Source organism: Aedes albopictus, chromosome 1, assembly GCF_035046485.1.
Source record: "Aedes albopictus strain Foshan chromosome 1, AalbF5, whole genome shotgun sequence".
NCBI classification, from domain to species: Eukaryota; Metazoa; Arthropoda; class Insecta; order Diptera; family Culicidae; genus Aedes; species Aedes albopictus.
The window spans coordinates 219,461,605-219,484,305 of record NC_085136.1 but is presented as its reverse complement, the minus strand read 5'-3'; the positions used below and the strand labels follow the sequence as shown (position 1 = coordinate 219,484,305).

At 46.7% G+C, this 22,701-nt stretch overlaps 1 protein-coding gene across 1 annotated transcript; it reads left to right on the top strand.

The window, feature by feature from the left end:
* The first annotated feature begins 31 nt into the window (after positions 1-31).
* LOC109400054 (probable cleavage and polyadenylation specificity factor subunit 2) lies at positions 32-22,458 on the top strand. The gene is made up of 3 exons (XM_019672526.4): positions 32-333; positions 20,118-21,567; positions 21,668-22,458. Exons 1-3 carry the CDS (start codon positions 185-187, stop codon positions 22,406-22,408), a joined length of 2,340 nt encoding a protein of 779 aa, XP_019528071.1. The 5' UTR covers positions 32-184; the 3' UTR covers positions 22,409-22,458.
* Positions 22,459-22,701: the final 243 nt, after the last annotated feature.

The following is a 22,701-nucleotide window of genomic DNA, read 5'->3' as shown; positions in this document are numbered from 1 at the left end:
ACATTTCACATGACGCGAAAAGCGACGCAAAGAGAAATGTCAAAAGTTTCGCGACCGCCGGCGACTCCGAAAACAAAAACGCGCTATTTGTGGAAATTTTGTTCGTTTTTCCTGTAATTTTCCCGGAAAACCCTGCTAAAAGTGAGCTAGAAATCAGTGCGAAAGCCGGCACGACCCGACGGAAATGACGTCGATCATTAAACTGCACGCCATTTCCGGCGCCATGGATGAATCGCCACCGTGCTACATTCTGCAAGTGGACGAGGTTCGCTTCCTGCTGGACTGCGGCTGGGACGAGAAGTTCGATCCCAACTTCATCAAAGAGCTGAAGAAGTAAGTTATAGACGTTGCAATTAATCAGACTTTTCAGAGAATGCTTCTTTTTTTTTTTTTTTTTTTTTTTTTATTTTTATTTATTTTTTTTTTTTTGTAATTTAGTTTTATTATTAACGATAACCGTTTAGTGTATACACTTTGAATCGGGTCGGGCTTCTTTGTGGACACTGCAGTGCAGTGTAGTCCGCCCCTAGGGTTGGGGCATTATAACAAGAGTATGTGTGCTGGAGCTCTTTTTTGGATTCTTGCTGGACTTCCCCTAAGGATGGCTCTTCAATGTTAGGGATTTGCTTCTAAAGTTTTTGTTTTATTCCTGTTTGGGATCGTCACCAGGGCCCATATAGCCGAGGCGGTAAACGCACGGGTATTCAGCATGACCATGCTGAGGGTGACGGGTTCGATTCCCGGTCGGTCCAGGATCTTTTCGTAAAGGAAATTTCCTTGACTTCCTTGGGCATAGAGTATCTTCGTGCCTGCCACACGATATACACATGCAAAATGGTCATTGGCAGAGGAAGCTCTCAGTTAATAAGGGAACATTCAAAAATTACGTCCAACATTTGGGGGAGGGGGGGGGGGGTCTAGAAAAGTGTGACAGTACGTGTATTAGGTATAGGAAAATAGCGTGACAGAGGGGGGAGGGGGGGTCTAGAAATCCCAGAAAATGATGGACGTAATATTTGAATCTTCCCTAACTGTGGAAGTGCTCATAGAACACTAAGCTGAGAAGCAGGCTGTTGCTGACAGTGAAAACTTCGGTGAACTTTCGGATCTTCTTTAGCAAACCCAGAGTTGATGTGAGAATGCTTTAAGCTAGAATATATTTAGCATAAATTAGTTATATAAGAAGTTTTTAATGTGTGACAACTTACAAATTTTAATCCAATTCACGTGTGAAAGTTCAATGTGTCAGTCTTTGTCGAACGAGTTTTATGTATGTAACGTTTAAGATACAAATTCAATAATTTTTCAATTTAAACATTTAGAAATTAGACTAAGATTTTAATTTGTGCATGTGCTATCGGTCGATACGTTAGTTATTATTTATGCTTTGTCAATGTCATTGTCAGTTGTCCTGTCATCTGTACCTGTCAATGTCACTATCACAGCCTTATCCCTGCGAGAATTCATGGTTGCTTCAAGGCCGGTATACACCAAGGAGAATACATTTTACTAAGGTGGCGCAGATAAACATTGCAAACCACTGGTTGTCTCTTCCACTCTTCTGGTGTTCTTATGCAACTAAAATAGTGACGTCACTATTTTAGTTGCATAAGAACACCAGAAGAGTGGAAGAGACAACCAGTGGTTTGCAATGTTTATCTGCGCCACCTTAGTAAAATGTATTCTCCTTGGGTATACACCGAGTGATCGTTGCCAACAATCCCCCACCCGTTTTGCTGGGAGGTCCCTCCAGCAGTATCGCAACTTTGTACCTGGATCACCGCCAATTTGGCTACCGGTCTCTGAAGAACTTTACCGTTGATTTGAACATCAGCGACCCGAACTCTGCCATCTTTTCCTGGATATATTCTAACAACTTTGCCTCGGGCCCAACTATTCCGCATACCTTCCTCTACTACAATCACTAAATCGCCAGGTTTTATCGGTGGGGAGTCTTCGAACCACTTGGTACGGCCTCTGATGTTCGGTAGATATTCCCTGATCCATCTGGACCAGAAGAGATCCAGCAGATGTTGCGCGTGCCCCCAATTAGTTTTGAGAGACACCTTCGATGTGATAGGAAGTTTGGCAGGCTGAACCACACAGCTGGAGCTAAGCATCACAAAATGATTAGGTGTGAGCGCTTCGTCATCTTCGGAATCCAGTGGAACATGTGTCAAAGGCCTAGAGTTGACTATGGCTTCCACCTCAGCTACTACGGTTCCAAATGTCTCCTCGTCCGGGTTTCTGCTTGTTGAGAGCACAGCTAGTCCAGTCTTCACCGAACGTACTAATCGTTCCCACGATCCTCCCATGTGTGGGGCGGCTGGCGGGTTGAGAATCCACTGAGTGTTGCTGTTGGTGAAAGTTTCGGCTAGTTTCCCGTTGATCCCAGCTATCTCTTGAATCAACTTCTTCCTTGCGCCGTGAAAATTGGTTCCTTGATCGCTGAAGATCCTTTGTGGAGCGCCTCTTCTCGCGATAAACCTTCGTACAGCCATTTTGCAGGACTCTGTCGATAAGCTGCTGACAACCTCCAGATGAATCGCTCTCACGGTTTGACAGACAAATAAAGCTATCCATCTTTTTACGTTGCTACGGCCGACTCTGATGAAGTACGGACCGCAATAATCAACTCCGACAAACGAGAAAGGTCGAACATACGGAGTTATCCTTGAATCGGGGAGAGGTGCCATTTTTGGAGCTTGGGGAACTGCTTTGTAGACGGCACACCAGTTGCACTTCCGTCTCTGTTTGCGAATTTCTGTGCGCAAATTAGAAATATGGAACTTCTGTCGAATTTCATTCACAGTTGTTTCCACGTTGCCGTGGCCGTACCGGCGATGGTAGTAATCCAAGACTAATCCAGTCACGTAATGGTTTTTTGGAAGAATTATCGGGAACCTCGCATCGTATGATACATAAACGGCGTTACCGATCCGTTCATCCTGTCTTATCATTCCTGATTCTCCGATGAAAGGGGACAGCTTCCGAAGGGGGCTAGTTGTTTCCAATTTCGCTGAGTTTGACTAACTTCCGTTTTTCGAGAGCGATTAGTTCATCGGGATAGGCTTCTTTTTGTACAGAATGCCACAGAAACTCTTCTGCCCGTTGTAGTTCTTGTTGCGACAAAACGATGTTAAGCTCAGCATTTTTACCACGGGATAAGTTTCTTATGTTAGTGGTGTATCTGAGCAAGAACGCAGTTGTTCGTAGTAATCTCTCCCATTTGGAGAACCTTTCGTATTTGATGATGGGTTCGGATATCTTCCGATGGTGGGCATGTACAGCACGTAGTTCTTCAGCAGTGTCTCCTAGTGGGAGAGTTTTCGTCGGCCACTCCGATTCGTCCAGATACAGAAACTCAGACCCGATAAACCACCGGCTATTCGCGTCGAAGTTTGGTCCTTTTGTCCATTTCGTTGCTTCGTCGGCTACGTTTAGGCGTGTTGGTACCCAGCGCCATTCGGATACGCAAGTTTCGTCCAGGATCTCGCTGACTCTAACCGCCACAAATTGCCGATATTTCCGCTGGTCCGACTGTATCCACGACAAGACTGTACTGGAATCACTCCAGATTACACGGCGACGTATCGGGAGCGTGTGGTTTTCTTGAATCGATTTCACTAATCTGCTTCCTATGACCGCTGCTTGCAGTTCCAACCGAGGTATTGATAGAGGTTTAATGGGGGCGACCTTCGATTTTGCGGACACTAACGCACAACGTACCAGACCACGATCAACTATACGGAAATAGCCAACACAGGCGTAGGCTTCCTCGCTAGCATCTACAAACACGTGCAGTTCCAGCGTGTCCAAACTTATTGGGGAATAGTTGGAGAAGTAGCACCGTGGAATCCTTATGCTATCCAGCTCTTTCAGTACGTTCACCCAGCGACACCAGCGAATGAAGATCTGTTCGGGGATCTTCTTGTCCCAGCCAATGTTGCACCTCCATATATCCTGGATAATACATTTTCCATGTACCACAAAGGCGGATACTAGACCTAGTGGGTCAAAAAGGCTCATTACAACCTTCAAAACTTCACGTTTGGTTGGAACGATCGTGCATTCGATAAGCTTCGAGATACCGTCTCGATACCGCGTTTGAAAGGTGAATACATCGCTTGATGGCTGCCACAGCATCCCTAAGACCCTTTCGGTGTCGGTTGATTTATCTACTGCAATGCTTTTGGAGACATCTTGAGGGCTACCGTCCCCGACCTGTCTAACGACCTCCTCCGAATTCGAGAGCCAGCTTCTAATCTCAAACCCGGCCTTAGCGTGTACCGTCTTCACTGCTATTGCGGTCGTTGCTGCTTCTTCCACGGAATCCATACTATCCAAGTAATCATCCACGTAGTGGTTATGGATTATGGCATCTGCGGCTTCCGGGAAGTCATTCTTCCATTCTTCGGCGTTTCGATTTTTGATATATTGTGCAGAACATGGTGAACATGTCGAGCCAAATGTAGCGGCGTTCATAACATAGGTCTGAATTCCATCAGATGGCTTATCTCTCCACAGAAAGAGTTGACTTTGACGATCCTCGGGGCGTATTGAAATTTGGTGAAACATTTCCCTAATATCGCCTGTCACCGCTATTTGACGCTGCCGGAAACGCTGAAGAACTGCCGGGAGAGACGCGAGCATATCTGGTCCCTTAATAAGCATGGAGTTGAAAGACACTCCATCCACCTTTGCCGCAGCATCCCAAACTACCCGAATCTTCCCTGGTTTGTTCGGGTTCACAACGACTCCAAGCGGGAGGTACCAGGTTCTGCGAGGGTCAAACCCGGCCCCTTCGTCCGTTGTAGTACGATGAGCATAACCCTTGGATACATAGGCAGCCAGTTGCTGCCTGACGTTTTCGTAAAGCTCAGGTTTTTTCTCTAATCTTCGCTCCAGGCACTTGAGACGCCGCTCTGCCATAGATTTGCTATCCGGAAATTCGAAGTAGTCGTAGCGCCATAGCAGACCCGTTTCAAAACGTCCAGATGAAGTGCGAATCGTAGTTCGCTGCAAAATGTCTCGAGCACGGCGGTCATCTTCTGATTCTTTTATAACTTGGTTTGAAGAACGTCTTTATTGTGTGAAGTTTGACAATGGAATGGGTTTGAAAAAATTACGTAACTTAACAATAGACTGCTGCGATGCCTTGAAACGGTTGCTTCAGGTTGCTTGGTCTTCACCCCCTCTCAATCGTTTATTCCGAGATTACATCGCAGCTTCTGGAAACGGGAAGTGTCCAGCGCCTTTGTGAACATGTCCGCAAGTTGATCTTGAGTGCTCACTGGTTCTATCAACAATCTTCCAGCTTCTATATGGTCGCGTATAAAATGATGCTTCACATCGATATGTTTACTGCGCTTCGTCTCGCGGTTCCTGGCCATACCAATACATCCACGGTTGTCCTCGTAGATTACAACAGGTTTCACATCTACATTCAGGTCTCCGAGTATTCCAGTCAACCAAATCCCTTCTGATGCAGCAGAGCTTAGAGCAACGTATTCGGCTTCACTTGACGATGTTGCCACGGTCGCCTGCTTCTTACTTGACCATGATACGGTAGCACCGAAGACCTTGAATAAATATCCGCTTACCGATTTGCGATCGTCAGAATCGCCTGCCCAATCAGCGTCGGCAAATCCCATCAGTGGTTCAGCAGCATCTTGGCGTTTGTACTCCAAACAGGATCCGCAGGTCCCTTGTAAATACCGAACAATCCGCTTCAACGACTGCCAATGAAGATCTGTTGGGTTTTGTTGAAAGCGCCCCATGTAGCTAACGGGGTAACAAATGTCCGGACGCACACACAACATAGTGTACATCATGCTGCCCAACAGTTCTCGGTACGGTTCCTTCGTTCTTGGTCCTTCCCGCGTTAGTTGGAGTCCTTTCTCCATCGGGGTTTTGCAAGGGTTGCAATTCGCCATGCCAAATCGCTGCAGAATCTTGGTTACTTGAGCCTCTTGTGATAGTTGAAGTGTTCCTTCGGCGCGGTTGTAGGACAGCTTCATTCCGAGGAAGTAGTTAGCCTCACCACAATCGGTCATCTCGAACACGGCAGAGAGTTCGTTCTTCAATTTCAGAATCGATTTCAGCTTCCGTCCAGCTATCAGCAAGTCGTCAACATAGATGATGATAAATAGTTCGTCGTCCGCATCGCACTTCGTGTACAGGCAGTAGTCGTGGCATGACCGGGTGAACCCCATTTTGAGCAGCTGGCCATTCAACCGCTCGTTCCAGCAGCGTGGGGACTGCTTCAACCCGTACAAGGACTTTTCAAGCTTGCATACCATGCTTCGATCAGCTTCCACGCCATCCGGAACCGCCATGTAGATATCCTCTTTAAGCGCTCCATGTAGAAATGCTGTCTTGACGTCCATCTGGTGGAACAGGAATCGATGATGAACGCCGACAGCCAGAACAGTGCGAATCGTGGTTAGTTTGGCCACAGGAGCGTAGGTCTCTTCATAATCGATGCCCTCGCGCTGCAGGTACCCTTTCACTACCAATCGGGCTTTGTACCGGACCTTCTCACCATTTGCATCCTCTTTCACTCGGAATACCCATTTCGATCGGAGTGGTTTGACATCTTTAGGACAACGCTGCAGATTCCACACACGGTTCGTCTCCATTGAATTTAGTTCGTCTCGAACGGCCTTCAACCATTGGTCACGATCATCTCGACCCTCGATATCGTTGTAGCAGTTGGGAACATCTGTAATGGATGACACGGCAGGAACAGCTCCATAACCCGTGAAGAAATTAAGAAACTTACCAGGGAGCTTGCGCTCCCGTTCGCTACGCCTCAGCAACGGTTGACCCTCATCCACGGATTCGTGCTGTTCTATTTGCGAAGGGAGCGCCCTGGTTTCTGCGGTTTCGTCGTTGTCAGAGTCGTGGTCTTCAACAGCATTCTCTTCGATATTTACGGTACATTCGGGTCCGTCACGGATGCCTTCCCCCTCTTGCTCGGGAGGAAAGTACACCATCAGCGGCTCATCATTTCTGGTTTCGGGGAATTTCTCGTACGGAAAGCAGGCTTCGTCACACTTTACGTCTCGAGCAATAATGATCTTCCTTGCAGCACGGTCCCACAGTCGGTAGCCATTGGGAGCATAACCAACCATCATAGTTTCCCGGCTTCTGGCATCCAGTTTCTTTCGTTGTTGTCCAGGAATCCAAGCGTAAGTTTTGCATCCAAACACACGGAGCTTCTTCAAGCACGGTTTGCTTCCATACCAGGACTCAGCAGGGGTAATCATCTTTGGCAGGGCTGCAGTCGGACTTCGATTTATGAGATAGACGGCGGTGAGAACCGCCTCCGGCCACAACTCCTTCGGAACGCTTGCATCGATCAACATGGCCCGGACCTTCTCGACCACAGTTCGGTTGAACCTTTCCGCAACGCCATTTTGCTGTGGCGTGTATGCCACGGTTGACTCGATTTGGATGCCCTTTCTGCAATAAAACTCTTTTTGTGCGTTTGAGCCATACTCACGTCCTTGGTCCACTGTTAATCTTGAAATCTTCAAGCCAAATTTCGCTGTTGCCATAGCCTCGTATTCCTGGAACTTGCTGAACACTTCGGACTTCCTTCGCATCAGATAGACCACCGAAAAGTGGGTATGGTCGTCGATAAAACTCACAAAATACCTTGATCCGTCCCAAGCCGGGGGGTCGATGGGACCACATACATCTGAGTGAATCCGTTCCAATGGTCTGGTTGATGGATCACGAGTTCCGCTAAACGGGTCGCGGCATTGCTTCCCTTGTACACAAGCATCGCAGAAGCTCAACTTGCCTCCACGAAAGTCAGCACCAGTTACCAGATTGTTTGACGCCATCGTCCTCATTCCTTGTTCGCTCAAATGCCCGAGGCGTCGATGCCACAGCGCGTCCGTTTCCGACACACACAAGCTTGCGGTTGGGCCTTCCAGATCGATCTCCAGCTCATATAGTGCGCCTCTCAGATTTGCGGTTGCTATGGTTTCTCCGTCCTTCGTCAGAACTGCTACCTTACCGATAAAACTCACCTGAACGCCAGCCATTACCAGCTTCTTTACGGACATCAAGTTATCGCGCAAATCCGGAATGTACAACACCTCCTTCATGTGCAACGGGAACTGCTTGTTGCTATTGCCATGTATTTCTCCAACCGTCTTGGCCACCAGGGATTGGCCATCCTTCGCCACGTTTATGACGATGGGTTGCTTCAACTTTCGGACGGCCGAAAACGCTTCGCTGTCATTGACTAGATGGTCGCTGGATCCCGAGTCGAGCTTGAATACAAGTTTGCTGCTTCTCTGTTTCACATCTCCTCGGCTTGCCACGAAACATACCGCTTTCCTTTGGTTTGCAGCCGCATTGGCTTCTCCACCGGACTTCTGGCGACAGTCCTTCTTGAAGTGGCCACGTTTGCCGCATTTATGGCACTTACCCTGGAACTTCAGTGGTTTCTTCGATTTATCTCCAGAAAACGCTGCTCCTTTCATTTCGCTGGTTTCTCCGTTCCGTTCTTGGCGCTTCATGTCTTCCGCCAGCAACCGTTGCTTAACAGCTTCGATTTTCAGGTCTTGTTCCGGAACATTCTCCAGGGCCGTTACCAGCGGGTCGTATGAATCCGGCAACGACTGAAACAGCAGTACCACCAAATCCGTTTCGTCCACCTTCGCTCCAGCTGTCTTCATCTGCCGAACCAGGTCGTCAAAAACCAGAAGGTGTGGTCGCATCGGTTCTCCTTCCTTCAACTTCAATCTGTTGAGCTGCTTCCTGATGAGGTGCTGCGATCCGATCGATTTGGTGGCAAACGTCGCTTCTAGTGCTGCCCACATTTCCTTGGCCGTGGTCTTCTCCCGGATGACTTCCAGGCATTCGTTGGCCAGGAAGCTTACGATGAGGGCCTTCGCCTTCCGATCCGCTTCTTCAAATTTCGTTCTTTCCGCTGCCACTTCGGGTGCATTCTCCGTCAGATTCCTCAGGACACCGACCGAATCCAGGTACATTTTTACCCGAAAACTCCAATGTTGAAAATCCGGTCCGCCCTTGAACTGCGGAATTCCGCTTGCAGTATTCGTCGTGGAGCCCATAACCTTTTATAACTTGGTTTGAAGAACGTCTTTATTGTGTGAAGTTTGACAATTGAATGGGTTTGAAAAAATTACGTAACTTAACAATAGACTGCTGCGATGCCTTGAAACGGTTGCTTCAGGTTGCTTGGTCTTCAGATTCCACAACGGGTGCTGCTACCAGTCCGGTGTTTTCGATAGAGAAGAAATCTTTTACGATATCGTGCAGTTTCCTGTCTTTCGAGCCAGAACATATATGCAGAAGACGGTGTTGATACGGTTCGTGCAGGTCCTCGACAGCTCCGTATATTGTCCAGCCAAGATTTGTCTTTGTCGCAACGGGTTCTGATGATCTTCCAGCGCGCATCTTCAGAGTAACCAGTAGTTCGGTGTTTTCCAACCCAATCAGAATTCTAGGAGGGATCCCGCTGTAACTTTCCACGGGAAGACCCTGTAGGTATGGAAACTGTTGAACAAGCTGTTCGAAATTCATCGACTGCGTGGGTAGATCTAGGCTATCAACAGTATGGACGCGATCTAGGGAGTAACGCTTCTTGGAACCCTTTCCAGAAATGTCCAGTTGAATGACTCTCGAATCTGATTCAGTCCTAGTTACATTGCTTGTCCATTGGAGACATAGAGGTTCCACTTCTCCTTTCACCCCCAGCTGGTCTGCAACTTCCTTCTCCACAAGAGTGAATTCCGACCCATCATCGAGAAAGACCAAGACGTCGATCGAAGAAGACTTGCTGTACAACGTTACAGGTAGAATACGGAAAAGAGTAGAACGTTGCTTACGACGATGAGTGTTCCCCTTCCCGGTTGAAGGTCCTTCAATTCCAGACGGTTGTCGGGACATCGTAGAACTGTATTCAGGTTTTCCTGGATGCAACAGCGTATGATGTCGTAACTCGCATCCTTCTATGCCACAACCTAACGACTTGCATGGCCATTTTCCATGGGAAATTAAACACCTTCTGCAGAGATGTAACTGCTGAACCAACTTTCAACGTTCTCCTATGTTTCGGCCTTTGAAGACTGTTAGGAGGCAGGTCGCGTTCGGAACATTAACACCATATCAACAGCAGCTTCTATTTCGAGCAGCTTCAATACTGCAAATTTATTGATCATTATTAGCTAAAGTTTCTTTACAATTACCTTAAATATAAAACCTACAAAGTAGTATCAGTTCACGGAACAAGCAACTATCCTAACACAATACACTCTCCTCGTAGTTCCTATCGGACTGGCGGACTAAACTACACTGCTCAATCGCCACACATCACTGCAATAGGCAGCTCCGATCAAATCCTCGACACTTTAGTTTTAGGGTTACCAGGTCCACTAAGCACGAAACGTAATGCGAGCATTCGTAACATTCCCCCCCGTGGAGCTGGTGACAAATTAACTTCCAAAACTCGAAAGCGACATACTTATGATTCGATATCCTGTGTGAATTCTCGTACCGGTTTGCGAGACAGTAAACTTCAATAAATTGTATTCCATAAAAAGCATTCCGCCATGGAAAGTGTAGAAGAAGAGCTTTCCCTTCTGGAGAAGAAGAACGAGTTGTGGCGGAAGCAATATGATGAAAGGGTGAAACTTATGGAGCTTCGCTACGAGCAAGACCTCGCGAAAATCGACGAGGAGTTCAGGAAAGCTGTTCAAAAGATGGAGTTGGATTACAGCGCTAGAAAAGAAGCAGTGATACGGCAATATAGTGGGAATACGGTCAGCAAAGTAAAGGTGAATAAACCAAATTCGCCATGCGATGACACCCAGCCGCAACAAGTCTGTACTAGAGTATCGAATCCAAAAACAGCACACTCTCCCGAACCATACTCGCAACCAATGCTCTTGATGAAGAGATCAGCTGTTTCAAAAAACATCATCATCGGTGGTCGATCTCCCCAAAAGAAAGGAAAAATCACCAAAACAATACCAGCTGATTCGTCACCAGCGTACAAGCAGGGGCAACAAAACACAATGTCCATTGCAACTCGAGAGATATGGATAGCCTGCCGAAAGCCCCATCCAACGATGAAACAGCAACACCGCCACCGCCGCCGCCGTCGTCGCCGCCGCCGCTGGAAACAAGGCAATCGTCATCAAATGGAAACGTTGCTGTTTGATCCCGGTGGGTATGGTACTGTAGCAGTGGAACAGAGTGGAACGAGCCAGCTCGACTTGCGCGTGCGTACCACAATACGAATCTACGACGGTATGGTGCTGCCATCTTCAGAAGGTTCACTGCGTGCGCGAAACATTTTCAAATTTAATGTAGTTTCGGATGTAAGCTGTGCAGCAGGTGAATTTCAGTTAATTACCAGTTCCACGGGGGGGAATGTTGCGAATAGTTCCTATGCGTTAGGCTCTTTGTGGAACTGGCAACCCTGAAACAATAACGACGTGCACTACAGTGGCTGCCTATTGATGAAATAGAACGATAGGGCAGTGCGTTTCAGTTCGTGATAAGAAGAACTATGAAAAGTCAAGTCGTGCACCGCTGTTAGGAGATTTGGTCGGAGAATCGCTACTACAATGTAAATTGGTTTTGTATTATGTGTTATTATTTTTCTAATAATGTTCAATAAATTGCAGTTATTGAAGCTGCTTGAAATAGAGTTGCTCTCAGTATGGTATCCTGTCTCCGAACCGCCACACGTCCTAACAAAGACACTGCAATCTCTAACTTTATGGCCGAGCTTTTGACATACTGCACACGGTTTCGGGTGGACCGGCTGTTTCTCCTCGCATGCTCCGGTTGGTCGACGAACAAAACTGACGTTTTTCTTGTTCTCCTCAGCATGCGCATTGAAATAGCCCTTTTCTCTACCTTTCTGCTTGTCCGGTTTTGCGCTTGTTTCCGTACTGTATGTTACGTTACTAGCAGCCGACGCTATCATAGACATGTAATCGCTGAACGTTCGAAGATCCGCGTTAGCTACTTGCCGTAGATAAAGCGCCCAGTCGAGCTTAATGCCAGCAGGCAGCTTTCCAACCAACTCTTGCAATAGAGTAGGGTTAGACAAGTGATTATCCATGTCCATGGCTCTCAAATGGCCACACAAGTTCTGAACAGCCAGTCCGAAACTCATGACGGTCTCCAGTTTATCTGCTTTCGGGGGCGGTATTGCTCGAACTCTGTTGATAAGACTATTTACCACCAACTCAGGCCGACCATACAACATCTGTAATGTTGCGATGATCTGTGGTACAGATGACGGATGGAAAAGTTGACAGCTCACAGCGTGAAGAGCATTTCCCTTAAGGCAACGCTGGAGCCGCATCAAATCTTCAGCGTCTGTGTAACCACACATTCCATTGGAGGTGGTGTAGCTACTGTAGAACAGAGGCCAATCTACGGGGTTGCCATCGAAAACAGGGAGATCTTTTGGAACCACATGGCGAGCAGCGAGCTGTTGTGCATTTGGCCCCATTGGAATCGGCCCTGGTACTTGTGAGATACAAGGGGGTATTTGGGACGACATGATGGGATTCGAACAACTTGAAACAAATGTGACCGGCGGACGGCGAACTGAACTTGAAACCGGTGGAGAACCAAACAAGTTAGTGAACGTCATTGCACCCGTTGTTATAGGATGCATACTAATGTTAGAATCAACAGATACTGTGTTCGGTGTCGAATGGTGCTCCGGAAGTTCCAAATCTACCGGTTGTGTTTGGTTCGAAGGGAAAGAAACTATGGCTGGATTTAACCTACCTCCACGTGACGTGCTAGAAGCAAACCTGTTCGTATGGGTGACACATCTTTCTATCGTTGATGGTTCTACGGTTTCCATGGACTGGCGAACGTTTAGTTGACTATTTCGAAGAAGACGGCTGTCGTCAACTTGTGGTTGCTCCGACGATTGTAGACGAAGATGGTTCAGTTGGTGCTGCAGGTCACGTATCTTCTCTTCCAGTTCTTTTGCTCGGGTTCCAGAATCCCATGATATTCTTGGTGAGGCCCTAGCCATCTCGATTTGCTTGGAAGTAGGCGGAGATATCACATTGAGAGGATAAGCGGTGATTTGAGCCTGGGAGCAGTCCGCCGGGCGAGCAGCCGTGTTACATGCTGGACCCTGCGATACAGGAGTTCCGTTTCGAGTTGTTTCGGTAGTATGAAGACTGCCACTCCGTTGTTCGGTATTGACGCCAAACAGTCCACGAGAAACGAATGTGGGATTTTGCATCGCTTGAACGCTCACTGGTGTAACTCTAGTGCTGGTACCAACCTGTGCTTGTGAGCCTTGAATGTCAAGATGGCTATCGAGGGTCTGATCAATGCCTGCCGATGATGCTTGCTTCTGTGCTGTATTTCCCTTTCGAATGGTCCCAGTTCGCGACGTCGAGGAAGTTGGGGCATTTCCTTGCCCGGAACTTGTCAAGGCCGCTTCCATCTGTGATTCCAACCACCGACGAACTGAGCTAGACGCACTTCGCTGGCTTGCGACGCTCTTAACACTACCACCATAGACTAATTTCAAGACCTCGATGTACCAAAGAAAACGATCAAATTTTCGGTGACCAGTCCGGTACCCAATAAATATTCATAACCGTGTATTTTTTTCCGTGTAAATTGCCTTTTGTGTAAATTTTATTCAGCGTGTTACACTGATCTGACAGCTGTGACAGTAAGGGACTGAACATAAATTACGTAAAGTGAGTACCGAGGATTGTTCACAATCTGCGAACTTGACTGCGGAAAAAAAATGCGACCATGACGCCGCTGCTACCACTGTCTTCTTCATTTAGCTCATTTTGCAGAAGGTTGTACTTCTTCTTAATGAATTCCAATTCGCGTTTCATCCTTTCCTTCATGCTATTGCTCCGAATTTCAATCTCCTGCTGAACTGATTTTTCCCTTAGTTCTCTGGCGAACTCCTGCGTTTCCTGCATCAATTTCTCCTGAGCAGTCTGTTCTTCTGCTAGCCTAGGGGCAAGACACTGTGAAACCCGGAGCAACTCTGAGCAATCCTGAGTAACTCATTTTGTTCGAATCCATTCAGAAACGTCTCTACGAAGCGGGAAATCGGATAAGACTGCTCGATTTTTCACTGATATCAGGCAACACTACGGGAAAACCAGAGTGATCCAGAGCTATCCAGAGTAATTCTGAGCAACACTTCGATAACAGAGTTACTCTCGTTGTATCTGTCTTGCCCCTAGCTGCTAGCCGTTGCATCTGCAACTGGATGTTTGCTAATCGAGACGATGATGATCTACCAGACTGCGATGAACGTAATGAATCTGTTTTCGCATCTTGGTTCAGCACTGCTACGCATTTGCAGCAACTGAAGCTGCGGTCCTTGATTGCCTCGTCCACTTTGGCGCAGGAGAAATGATACCACCTCTCGCACATATCGCATTGCACCATGTATCGCTCCGCGATGTCCGGTCGATTACACCCGGGACAGCTTGCTTCAGTAGCGGCTTCCTCTTCCGAGAGCTCTCTGACGATGCTCAGACGTTCCGGCCGCGGCCTGAGAGTGGGCATCTTGCTACCGATAGGCTTGTTACTAACCTCCAAACGGTCGATAAAATTTCTTAAAGTTTGTTGCTGACAATGAAAACTTCGGTGAACTTTCGGATCTTCTTTAGCAAACCCAGAGTTGATGTGAGAATGCTTTAAGCTAGAATATATTTAGCATAAATTAGTTATATAAGAAGTTTTTAATGTGTGACAACTTACAAATTTTAATCCAATTCACGTGTGAAAGTTCAATGTGTCAGTCTTTGTCGAACGAGTTTTATGTATGTAACGTTTAAGATACAAATTCAATAATTTTTCAATTTAAACATTTAGAAATTAGACTAAGATTTTAATTTGTGCATGTGCTATCGGTCGATACGTTAGTTATTATTTATGCTTTGTCAATGTCATTGTCAGTTGTCCTGTCATCTGTACCTGTCAATGTCACTATCACAGCCTTATCCCTGCGAGAATTCATGGTTGCTTCAAGGCCGGTATACACCGAGTGATCGTTGCCAACACAGGCTTTGTCCCAGTGAGGACGTTACGCCAAGAAGAAGAAGAAGAAGAAGGATCGTCACCAGGACCAGCGACCTGGGCCCTGTAGCATAATCGGGCTAATAATATTAGCTACAAGTTACAAGCTACAAGTACTAATATTACAAGTGCTAATAATTTGTGTTGCATAAAAGCTCCATTTTCCACTAATATTATTAGCACTTGTAATATTAGTGTCCATGAAAATACAAGTTGTTTTGGTTCATTTACCTGTCAAAATTCATCCGGCAGTTCACTATTAATTTGAAATGGCAGTTGTTGTTTGTTTATATTCTGCATTTTTCGCGTAACATCCGGAAATAATTTCATTTGTTCCGAAGTTTTGCATTCTTTATACGATACTTGAAGAAAAGAATGTGCTGTTTGGATCATTTTCGACCGCTCTGACAAAATATTTTTTTTTACAAAGTATGGCACTGCAAATATCTAGATTTTAAGTAAAATATCCCAAAGATTTAATAGTACTGGTTGAAAAACAATGTATACAGATTTAGCAACATGTATTATGCTTCTTGTTAAAATCCGAAGTGATCGGGGATGCAAAAAATGAGCTTTTGCCTACTTTTATAAGTTGCAACTCGATTCGAGATAGTGTATGTATATTGCTCGGTATATTGTAGCTCTTGATTAGCTTAATGATGCGCAATACAAGCAATTGATTCAAATTTATTTCGTATCTGCAACTTTACCTGTGCTTATGTAGTGATCATAATATATCACTTTACCAAGAACCTCCAATCAAAGATGGGTATTGTAGAAACTTTGGAGAACTTGAGAGACTCAGCAGAAATTATATTTTGGATACGAAGTGTACATCAACGCAATTTTCTCTTCAATGAGCTTCGAATACATATTGCCAAATTTAATCGTCGAAAACTGGAATTAAGGTTGACATCTATATATATAAAAATGAGTTTGTAGCTTCTTTGAGGCAACAAAACTCACGAACGGCCGAACCGATCAGCATGACCCTTGCACGTTTCGATTCGTATTCATGGTGGCTGTGTTTATATGTATAAAAAGTTACGGAAATCTTTTAAAAAGGTATGAAAATTGTGAAAATACTGATTTTTTATGAGCCGGGAACAAATTCAGCATGATCAAAATTAAATCAATCTAGAGTGCGGTGACGTTATGAGCTAAACAGTTGTCAAAACATCACAGCTAGGCAAGACAAAGTTTGCCGGGACAGCTAGTTTTAGATAAATAATACTTTTGAGTTCATCAAAATGGTAAATCGATATATCCAAAACTAAATATGACTTCTGCAATACTTTAAATCTAACTTGTAAATTATTTTACAAGACCTTTGAGACTTGTAATCAAAAGTACAAGTCATAGCTAATATTTTATACTTGTAGTTTGTTTATGCAACATACACTTGTAAATTCTACTAATAATATTAGTCCAACCGACTTGTAGTATTGGACTTGTAACTTGTACTTGTAGTATTTTTATGCAACAGAAAATTAAAAGTTACAAGCTACAAGACTAATATTATTAGTAAAATTTTCATTATGCTACAGGCCCCTGCTTTTAGATCTGTTGTGACATTGCTCGTATCCATTTTCTTATGTATCAACGAGATTTTTAGCCCTAGGTATGCTAGTTCATCTCAGACACAACGCCCTACTTTCCTTCCGAAGGAAGAACTCACATTTTGCGAGATTGTCAGGAGTTGGATTCGATCCCAGATCTTTGTCGTGCTAGGTGCAGGTGTTTTAATCATCACACCAGGTCCGCTCCGTATCCGCAGTTGAGTGGCAATAAATATTTTATTTTCTACGAAGCGTCATAAGCATCATCGAATGATAACAAGGTTTTGGACCCCTCAGAGAGAATAAACTCAGCGAATGCACGCCCTAGGGGCAAGACACTGTGAAACCCGGAGCAACTCTGAGCAATCCTGAGTAACTCATTTTGTTCGAATCCATTCAGAAACGTCTCTACGAAGCGGGAAATCGGATAAGACTGCTCGATTTTTCACTGATATCAGGCAACACTACGGGAAAACCAGAGTGATCCAGAGCTATCCAGAGTAATTCTGAGCAACACTTCGATAACAGAGTTACTCTCGTTGTATCTGTCTTGCCCCTAGTGCACGCCCCATTGTATCAAACTTTTCGGGCTTTACAACAGCTACATGACTTTGTACAGCAAGCTCACAAACGCCTTAATATGGACGTATGGCCGAGGAAATGACAGCGCAGATGGGCAATATGTCAGACGACACAACAAATTCAAGATAAAACTGAATCAACAATATTTCTCCATAATACACGGTTCGTGGCTGCCGCTCTCCATCCTCGGTCGCGCCCGATGCTCGCCAAGTCACGCTCCACCTGGTCCGCCCATCGTGCTCTCTGCGCTCCACGCCTTCTTGTGCCAACCGGATCAGTTGCAAACACCAGCTGTTTGTTGTTTGTTGTTGTCCGGCATACTTGCAACATGCCCTGCCCACCGTATCCTTCCGGCTTTGGCCACCTTCTGGATGCTGGGTTCGCCGTAAAGTGCAGCGAGCTCGTGGTTCATTCTTCTCCGCCACACACCGTTCTCCTGCACACCGCCGAAGATCGTCCTTAGCACGCGTCGCTCGAAAACTCCGAGTGCTTGCAGGTCCTCCTCGAGCATGGTCCATGTCTCGTGCCCGTAGAGGATTACCGGTCTTATTAGCGTTTTGTACATGGTGCATTTGGTGCGTGGGTGAATCTTTTTCGACCGCAGTTTCTTCTGGAGCCCGTAGTCCCGACTTCCGCTGATGATGCGCCTCCGAATTTCACGGCTCACGTTGTTGTTAGCCGTCAGTAAGGATCTGAGGTAGACGAATTCCTCCACCACCTCGAAAGTATCCCCGTCTATCGTAACATTACTACCCAGACGGATCCGGTCGTTTTCGGTTCCGCCTACCATGTACTTTGTTTTTTAAGCATTCACCACCAGTCCGACCTTTGCTGCTTCGCGTTTCAGGCGGGTGTACAGCTCTGCCACCGTTCCAAATGTTCTGGCAATAATGTCCATGTCGTCCGCAAAGCACACAAATTGTCCGGATTTTGTGAAAATCGTTCCCCGGCTGTTGAGCCCGGCTCGTCACATCACACCTTCCAGAGCGATGTTGAAGAGTAGGCATGAGAGGCCATCACCTTGTCGCAGTCCCCGGCGAGATTCGAATGAACTGGATAATTCACCCGAAACCCTTACGCAGTTTTGCACACCGTCCATCGTTGCTTTAATCAGTCTAGTCAGCTTCCCTGGAAAGCCGTTTTCGTCCACGATTCTCCATAGCTCTGCGCGGTCGATACTGTCGTATGCCGCTTTGAAGTCGATGAACAGGTGATGCGTTGGGACCTGGTATTCACGGCATTTCTGGAGGATTTGCCGTACGGTAAAGATCTGGTCCGTTGTCGACCGGCCGTCGATGAAGCCGGCTTGATAACTTCCCACGAACTCATTTGTTTTAGGTGACAGACGACGGAAGATGATCTGGGATAGCACTTTATAGGCAGCATTCAAAATAGTGATCGCCCTGAAGTTCTCACATTCCAAATGGTCGCCTTTCTTGTGAATGGGGCAGATTACCCCTTCCTTCCACTCCTCCGGTAGCTGTTCGGTTTCCCAGATCCTGACTATCAGCCGATGCAGACAGGTGGCCAAGTTTTCTGGGCCCATCTTGATGAGTTCAGCTGCGATACCATCCTTACCAGCTGCTTTGTTGGTTTTGAGCTGGTGAATGGCATCCTTAACTTCCCTCAGCGTGGGAGTTGGTTCATTTCCGTCCTCCGCTGCACTGGCGTCGTCGTTTCCTCCGTTGCCGTGGGCTCCCGTGCCTACATTCTCCACGCCGTTCAGGTGCTGATCGAAGTGCTGCTTCCACCTTTCGATCACCTTTCGATCACCTCACGTCCGTCCGTCAAGAGGCCTCCGTCTTTATCCCTGCATATTTCGGCTCGCGGCACGAAGCCGTTGCGGGATGCGTTGAGCTTCTGATAGAACTTCCGTGTTTCTTGGGAACGGCACAGCAGTTCCATTCCTTCACACTCCGCTTCTTCCAGGCGGCGCTTTTTTCCCGAAAGAGGCGGGTCTGCTGTTTCCGCTTCTGCTTATAACGTTCCACGTGCTGTCGATTCCCTTGCTGCAGCATTACCGCCTCGCTGCATTATTCTCCTCCAAAACCGTTCTGCACTCTTCGTCGAACCATTCGCGCCACGATAGGTCCTGACGTCGATAATGTCGGAGAAGTGCCGTCCGTCAATCAGAACGTGGTCGATTTGAGATTCCGTCTGCTGTGGTGATCTCCAGGTGTAACGATAAGGGAGGCTGTGTTGGAAAAAGGTGCTACGTATGGCCATATTTTTGGAGGCGGCGAAATCAATGAGTCGTAGGCCGTTTTCGTTCGTCTGCTGGTGGGCGCTGAACTTACCAATCATCGGTCTGAATTCCTCCTCCTGGCCTACCTGAGCGTTCAAATCACCTATGATGATCTTGACGTCGTGGCTTGGGCAGCGATCGTACTCGCGTTCGAGATGCGCGTAAAATGCGTCCTTGTCATCATCAGTACTTCCGGAGTGTGGGCTGTGCACGTTTATTATGCTGAAGTTGAAGAATCGGCCTTTGATCCTCAACCTGCACATTCTTTCGTCGATCGGCCACCAACCGATCACGACACAACATTAACATTTTAAACGATGATGATTAACCTGGGCTTGTTAGGGGAATATCTGTAAATAAAAGAAAATCGGGTTAAGTACGGTTCCTTTGAATTCCACTAAGAATTTGCATCCTTTGACAGATACGTATTTCGACTTCAACTGTAAGGTCGTCTTCAGTGTCTTGTACTTGACTCGACTAATTTAAACGAATTTATCTCGTTTACGACGATTTTAAACGAATTTATCTCGTTTTGTAAAACATTGAAACAATAAAAAATATATAATGCGATACTGACGTTATTTATCCTACCTCCGGACCCACCTTGTCCCGCATATTAACCAGCAAATTATCTTACTCCACAGGTACGTCCACACCATCGATGCGGTGTTGCTATCATACCCAGATGGACTCCATCTGGGCGCCCTGCCATATCTGGTCGGCAAGCTGGGCTTGAATTGTCCAATCTACGCCACAATTCCGGTGTACAAAATGGGCCAGATGTTCATGTACGATCTGTTTATGTCGCACTACAACATGTACGACTTTGACCTGTTCACGCTGGACGACGTGGATGCGGCTTTCGATCGAATTATCCAGCTCAAATACAACCAGAGCGTCTCGTTGAAGGGCAAGGGGTACGGAATAACGATCACTCCGTTACCAGCAGGGCACTTGATCGGTGGCACGATTTGGAAGGTGATGAAGGTCGGCGAAGAGGATATCGTGTATGCTACCGATTTCAACCACAAGAAGGAACGGCATCTGAACGGTTGTGAGCTGGAGAAATTGCAGCGGCCATCCTTGCTGATCACCGATGCCTACAATGCAAAGTATCAGCAGGCTCGACGAAGGGCCCGAGATGAGAAATTCATGACGAACATTCTGCAAACGTTAAGAAACAACGGCAATGTGTTGGTCACTGTGGACACGGCCGGTCGAGTGCTAGAGTTGGCACACATGTTAGATCAGCTTTGGAAAAACAAGGAGTCCGGACTGATGGCCTATTCACTGGCTTTGTTGAACAATGTAAGTTACAATGTTGTGGAGTTTGCAAAAAGCCAAATCGAATGGATGAGTGACAAATTGATGAAGAGCTTCGAGGGCGCCAGGAACAATCCGTTTCAGTTCAAGCATCTGCGGTTGTGTCATACCATGGCTGATTTGGCTAAGGTGCCGAGTCCCAAGGTGGTCTTGGCCAGTTCGGCAGACATGGAGAGTGGATTCTCGCGAGAGCTGTTTGTTCAATGGGCAAGTAATGCGAACAACAGTATTATCATCACCTGTAGATCATCGCCCGGTACCCTGTCCAGGGACCTGATCGAGAACGGTGGCAATGGCCGAAAGATAGAGCTGGACGTACGACGTCGTGTCGAATTGGAGGGAGCCGAGCTCGAAGAATATATGCGAACAGAAGGAGAGAAGCACAACCGATCGATCATCAAAAGCGACATGGATCTTGACAGCAGTTCCGATTCTGACGACGAGCTGGAGATGAGCGTCATCACAGGGAAGCACGACATAGTCGTACGGCCGGAAGGCCGTTCCCATACTGGATTTTTTAAATCGAGCAAAAAGCAGTACGCAATGTTTCCGTTCCACGAAGAAAAGATCAAATTTGACGAATATGGTGAAATAATTCAACCGGACGACTACAAGATGATTGATCTGGGCCCTGACGGTGGTTTCGAGGACAACAAGGAAAATCAAATCAAACCTGAAGACATCAAAAAGGAAAAGGGTGAAGAACTCTCCGTTCTGGACAAACCCACCAAGTGCATCAGCAGCCGCAAGCTGGTGGAGATCAACGCTCAGGTACCTATTTTTTATCCTCTCAATTTATTCTGGTATTAAGTACTCTCTTAGGTGCAATGAGAAATTTCTATAACTCTATTTTTTTATGTTTCCCCTTTAGGTCCAGTTTATTGATTTTGAAGGACGTTCAGATGGAGAGTCGATGCTGAAAATCCTATCTCAGCTCCGCCCTCGTCGGGTGGTGGTCATACGCGGATCGCCTCAAAACACCGCTCACATTGCCGAACACTGTCAGCTGAACATCGGAGCCAGGGTGTTCACACCGAACCGAGGCGAGGTCATCGATGCGACCACCGAGACCCACATCTACCAGGTGCGGTTGACGGAGGCGTTGATTTCCCAGCTGGAATTCCAGAAGGGCAAGGATGCCGAAGTGGCTTGGGTTGATGCGCAGATCGTCATCCGGAACAAGCAATTCAGTGCACAAGGGGCTGAGGATGATGTTAGCGGACCGCTGAGTGGCATGACCAACAATGCTACCACCAACAATGCAATTGCAGCTGCGGCGGCAGCTGCTTCCGATACGCCGATGGATGTCGATCAGGTTGAAGGTGGCGATGACAAAAGCGATCGACAGATACTGACCCTGGAACCGATGAAGAACGAAGAACTGCCGGCACACAACTCGGTGTTCATCAACGAGCTGAAGCTGATTGACTTCAAGCAAATCCTCATGAAGGCGAACATCAATTCGGAGTTCTCTGGCGGTGTCCTGTGGTGCAGCAACGGAACGGTAGCGTTGCGACGAGTGGACACCGGTAAGGTTACGGTGGAGGGTTGCCTATCTGAGGAGTACTACAAAATACGAGAGCTCTTGTACGAGCAGTATGCTATTGTTTAACTATACAGTCTAAATAAAGTATCCATTAGATGCTTGTTCCATCCATTTGATCCGTTTACTTACTTTACCATAAGCCCTGCCTGAGCACCCATTACAGTGCAGAGGACCGAAATGGAAGATCTCCATCTTGGGTTATTGGCCACCTTTGCCTTGTGGACAAGTCAAATGTCTGTCGACTTCCTTTGTTTGTGTCGAGGCTGCGCCACTATGTGTCTCTGGTAGGTAATTTCAGTTGCTATCGGATTTGATGACATCGACGATAGAAATGCAATTGTGAGGCCAACATGCACGAA